The following is a 6,000-nucleotide window of genomic DNA, read 5'->3' on the forward strand; positions in this document are numbered from 1 at the left end:
ACAATTTCAAAGAGACGTAAAAGGGGAGCATTAAAAGTAACAGATCTTATGGGATCCAAGGGCGGGGAAAGTGCTAAGCTGACAGTTTGTGCAGGAAGGAGAGGAGTCCAGGGCGGTTTTAGGGACCTCAACAGCAAGAATTCATGAACTATCACTCAAGATACCTTTAGTTACCTATCAGCTGTGTCAGCTTCTAGGTCCCCACTTTCAAAACAGTCTCTCAAGAGGCCAAATCATTTAACAGCTACTTAACCCATGAACCCAGGCACTGTGTGAAATATCGCCTATATTCTCATTTAACATTTTCAGCAATCTTAGGAGGTTAGGTGCTGTTACTAGTCCCATACCATGGGTGGTTTAAGTGACATGCCTGCCGTCAGAGCTAGGACTCGAGCACAGGCTGACTGACTTCAGGGCAAAGGTTCTTTTCTCCTTTTATTTAGTTGTGCTAAAATATGTGTGTGTTAAGTCACTCAGTCATGTCCAACTCTTTGCAATCCCATGGACTGTAGCCCACCAGGCTCCTTTGTCCATGGAATTCTCCAGGCAAGAATACTGGAGTGGATTGCCATTCCCTTCTCCAGGGGATCTTCCCAACCCAGGGATCGAACCCAGGTCTCTTAGATCTCCTGCATTGGCAGGCAGGTTGTTTACCACTGGCACCACCTGGGAAGTCCCTAAAATATACATAACGTGAAGTTCACCATTTTAGCCATTTTAGGTGTACAGTCCAGTGGCATTAAGTACATTATAGCGTTGTGCAGCCATCACCATCATCTATCTCCAGAACTGTTTTCATCTTCCAGAACTGAAATTCCATAGCCATTAAATAGTACTTCTCCACTCCTCCTCCCTCCAGCTCCCAGCAACCATCCTTCTACTTTTTGTCTTCATGAATTTGACTGTTGTAGATACCTCACATAAATAGAATCATACAGTATTTTTCCTTTCATGACTGGCTTATTTCCCGTAGCATGACATCTTCCAAGGTGTATCCATGTTGTAGCGTGTGTCAGAATTTCCTTTCTGTTTAAGGCTGAATAACATTCCATTGTATAGATATGTATATGTACTGCATTTTACTTATCCATTCATCTGTCAGTAGATCCTTGGAAAGGTTCTCAATGAACCTGAATTATTTGCAACTTCAGCTCCCCTATTTATTTATTATGTTGGCCCACAAAATATCAGAGTGACTGCATGCTAATCCAAGGTTATTTTTTTTAATTGAAGTATAGTTGATTTACAATACTGTGTTAGTTTCAAGTGTATAACAAAGTGATTCAGTTAATATTATTTTTTCAGGTTGTTGTGTATTATAGGTTGTTACAAGATACTGAATATAGTTCCGTGTGCTGCACAGTAAATCCTTGTTTCTAGTCTATTTCATATATAGTAGTTTGTGTTTGGTAATCCCATACTCCTCTACCTTACCCCTCCTTTCACCCCTTTCCCCTGGTAACCATAAGTTTGTTTTCTGTGTCTGTGTGTCTGTTTTTGCTTTGTATATAGATTCTTTTGTATTATTTAAGACTCCACATATAAATGATACTAAGTATAATATTCTCCAGGTCCATTCATGTTGCTGCAAATGGCAATATTTCATTTTATGGCCACGTATGGAGAACATGACAACTACTCCAGTATTCTTGCCTGGGAAATCCCATGGACAGAGGAGCCTGGCGGGTTACAGTCCATAGGGTCATAAAGAGTCATACACGACTGAAGCAACTTAGCACATGTGTGCCTGAGTAATATTCCTTTGTGTAAATATATATACATCACATCTTCTTAAACCAGTCTCTGTTAATGGACACGTAGGTTACTCCCATGTCTTGGCTGTTGCAGATAGTATTGCAGAGTAAACATTGGGGTGCACGTATCTTTTCAAATTAGAGTTTTTGTCTTTTCAGGATACATACCCAGGAGTGTAACTAACCCAGGATCCCAGGATTACTGAGCAGACAGCACTGCCATCACTTGAGTTTTGCACTGAGCTCTCTTTAGCTTAATTTATTTTGCTGCAGATTTTTCCTGATTCTTAGCTATCCTTGGACTTATACCAGAATGAGAAATCTGTTGGGATTAATCTGCTGCATTTGAGCATCCTCAACAGATTTAAATGAGAGCTCCATCGAAATAGTACATGAACACACATTTTCCAGATGACGTAATATTGTAAACACAGATGGAGATCATCCTGCCACAATTGTGGCTTCATTAATTAGGCTTCATACTGACAGCATGTCGTCATAATGACATAAAAGGCTAAAAGAGTGGTATTTCCAAGTAGTGTTGGGGCCACATAGCATATCTGATGCCAGCAAACACCAAGTCCATATATTAGTAGTGTCTTTATATGTACTTCCATATCCTGCACATATCCCATTTCATTACATATGTTAATGGCAGTCTCCCCATCGGTACTATCTTCAAATTAGGACAGCTTTCTAGGTGGGCAAATACAAATGGAAAGGGCTCCAAAAGCAGGTTTTAAATTGTTTTTCCCTCATATCATTCTTCCTTATTTAAATTATAAAAATTAAAGACTAGTTTGATTTTATCAAGAGGTCATTTATTGTAGACCTTAACATTACTAGAAGAGAACATGGGCAAAATATTCTCTGACATAAGTTGTAGCAATGTTTTCTTAGGCCATTCTCCCAAGGCAATAGAAATAAAAGCAAAAATAAACAAACGGGACCTAGTCAAACTTACACATTTTTGCACAGCAGAGGAAACTGTAAACAAAATGAAAAGGCCACCTACAGAATGGGAGAAAATATTTGCAATTGATGCATCCAACAAGGACTTAATTACCAAAATATATGAACAGCTCATACAACTTAATAACAACAACAACAAAAATCAAAAAGTGGGCAGAAGACCAAAAAGACATACAGACAGCCAAGAGGCACATGACCAGGTGCTCAGCATTGCCAGTTGTCAGAGGAATGTGAATCAGAGTCAGAACTAGAGCGAGGTATCGCTTCACAACAGTCAGAATGGCTGTCATTAAAAGTCTGCAAATCATAAATGCTAGAGAGGTTGTAGAGAAACGGGAACCCCTCCTACACTGTTGGTGGGAGTATAAATTGGTATAGCCACTATGGAAAACAGGATAGAGGTTCCTTAAAAACTGAAAATAGAGCTACCATATGATTCAGCAATCCCACTCCTGGACATACATCCAGAAAAAACTGTTGAAAAGATGCATACACCCCAGTGTTCCTTGCAGCACTGTTTTACAATAGCCAAGACATGAAGCCACCTAAATGTCCACCAACAGATGACTGGATGAAGATGTAGTACATATAAACAATGGAATATTACTCAGCTGTTAAACAATGTCATCTGCAGCAACACGGATGGACCTAGAAGTCATCACACTAAGTGAAATAGACAAAGACGAGTGTCGTATCACTTATATGCAGGATCTAAAGTGTGATACAAAAGAACTTATTAAAAAAAAAAAGAGAGACATTGGAAACAAACTTATGGTTACCAAAGTGGAAAGGAGGTTGAGGAAGGATAAATTAGGAGTGTGAGATTAGCAGATGCAAACTACTGTGTACAAAATAGATAAACAACAAGGGCCTACTGTATAGCACAGAGAACTGTCTTCAGTTTGCAAAGAATCAGAAAAAGTATATGTACACCAGAAACTAACTCAACTTTATAAATCAATTATACTTCTAATTTTTTAAAATAATGAAGAGGTTATTTATCAAATGTACAATTTGTTGTGGCTAATTTTGTTTGTTATTTTTCATTTTCCAACCTTGAGTTCTAGTAGAACTGAGTGGATGAGTTAGAGATAGATAAGAAACTTTTCACTACATATTTACCTTTTACTGCTTTTTGAAGTTTTAAACATGTGAATGTATCCAAAGCAAAAGAAAATACAAATTTCATATAAAGATAACTGAAAGTAACATTTGTGTTTCAAATCTTAAAGTGCTATGTATTAAACAAGAATATTTGCAAAGAAGGCATTTGGCTAATAAAAATCTCCTGCCATCACCAGGTGTCCTGCTGCTAAAGAATACTTCAAGGAGAATTCCCACCACTGGAGTTGGGCCGTGCAGTGGCTGCAGAAGAAGGTAATGAAGTTTTTAACTTTTCTGGTTATTTCATGGGAATCAATAACAACGTATCTTATCAGGAAATAAAATCTCAGACTTGATTTGGAGACTGTCAAAGTATTTTCAGAGTTCACACAGTTATCACACAGTTGATACCTATCTTTATGCATGTAATTTGTATCTTAATACATTTGTCTTAATTTAATTTATAAAAAGGTAAGGATGATTATTTAAGAGGTAGTATTTTAGTGAACTCTTAAAAGCAGAAGTGCAGTCTTATCAAAAAGAATCTCTTGATGTGGGAGAAAGTCTGGGACAATTTATACACTATTCTATATGCTTTTTATACTGTAATATGTATTGATAGAAACTGTAGATTCATGTGGGCTTATTTGTCATCTCTAATGGCCTTTTTGACCTTCCATGTCAGATGTCAGAACATTATTGGACACCACAGAGTAACGTCTCTAATGAAACATCAACTGGAAAAACCTTTCAGCGAACAATTTCAGCTCAGGTGAGCGTTGTCTTTTGGTTTTGTGTGGATTGAAATCCCTTAGAATTTTTAGTGTGTTTCTCAGAAACTGCTGTCTCAGAAAAGAGGTATACATTAAAAGTGAGTAAGGACTGAAGACACGCTTGATTTTTCTGTGAAAAAGCAGCAAATGAGTTGTTGGCCTGGAAGGAAAGCAGTGAGGGTCATTCAGTGCAGCTCCACCTGCCACAGAAGCTGACATGAAGGCACCGCCCCAAAAGGTCAAATGAAGGGCGGCCTCGGTGCCCCTGCCACTGCACACCCTGACTTCTCCTGTGCTTCAATCTCTGGCAGGACACGTTAGCATATGCCACAGCACTGCTGAATGAGAAGGAGCAGTCAGGAAGCAGTAACGGGTCGGAGAGCAGTCCTGCGAACGAGAATGGAGAGAGACACTTACAGCAGGTACATCTGTAGGGCAAGTCCTGGATGAAAGGGCAGTGCCCGCTCTGAGGTTTCCCAGGGACAACCTCAATCATCAAGAGAGAAAGGAGACCCCAGCTCCGCCCTCTGGGAACCTCTGCTCAGGACTCATTCTCTGTGCTTAGAAAGCAGAGCGGCCGTTGCACCATGACATTTATCCAGGCTTTGGTCTCAATCTGCTGGCTGTTCTACTCAGCTTGAAGAGCATCCTGATAAAGCCCGGTTTGCAGATATGGTCCTTCCAGATTGTACTTCATTCTGCTGGGTTACAAAAAATTACTGCTTTCCCCTTCTGCTCTCACCAGCCTTCCTAGAAACACATATGCTTGAAAAGAAGGGCCTCATGCCACTGGAATCTGTGTGCTTGTCAGGGGCGTCAAATTTTTAAGTATTTTTCAATACTAATCACTATAGTAGAAAAAGGAATGAATTATTTATTGAACACTTACTATGTAGAATAATGCAGCAGGTTTAAATGTAATGACATGTATCGTTTCTTCCTCCAGTCCATAACTTTCTGAAAGGCCTTCGCCATAATCTTTGGGATCCTGGTAATAACCAGTGAGGTCGCTGTTCCCCTGATTTCACAGAAGGAAACTGACACTCAGCATAGTGATTTGATTTAACTCAAGGCCACATTATGCCTCTAGGCAAGTCACTAGATTGTTCCTGTAACTCAGTAAGAACACAGAAATGGAAGCTCTGCATAACCAAGAATTGTCAAATATGAGGTCAAACATGTTTTATGGTCCTTTGATAAACATTAAGTAGTTAAATAAGGACATGTTAAACTGCAGAACACAAGTAAGTCAGTCGACATAGGAAAACTTTTTTCTTTTAACTTTATTAAGTATGTATTTATTCCTTTCATTTCCCAAAGGGTTCTGAATCACCCATGATGATCGGTGAGTTAAGAAGTGACCTGGATGATGTGGATCCCGAGGGGCCGGGGATAGC

General features: G+C 39.3%; 1 protein-coding gene across 1 annotated transcript in view; it reads left to right on the forward strand.

Annotated features, from left to right (window-relative positions):
- USP24 (ubiquitin specific peptidase 24) overlaps nucleotides 1-6,000 on the forward strand; it is a gene marked incomplete at its 5' end in the record, with an annotated part of 155,372 nt that overhangs the window by 146,692 nt on the left and 2,680 nt on the right. The window contains 4 exon segments of the mRNA XM_010847192.1: nucleotides 4,028-4,103; nucleotides 4,516-4,602; nucleotides 4,915-5,025; nucleotides 5,924-5,988. Coding sequence (XP_010845494.1) covers nucleotides 4,028-4,103; nucleotides 4,516-4,602; nucleotides 4,915-5,025; nucleotides 5,924-5,988 — 339 coding nt within the window.

The sequence above is a fragment of the Bison bison genome, unplaced genomic scaffold (genome assembly GCF_000754665.1).
Source record: "Bison bison bison isolate TAMUID 2011002044 unplaced genomic scaffold, Bison_UMD1.0 scf7180017864244, whole genome shotgun sequence".
Classification (NCBI taxonomy): domain Eukaryota; kingdom Metazoa; phylum Chordata; class Mammalia; order Artiodactyla; family Bovidae; genus Bison; species Bison bison.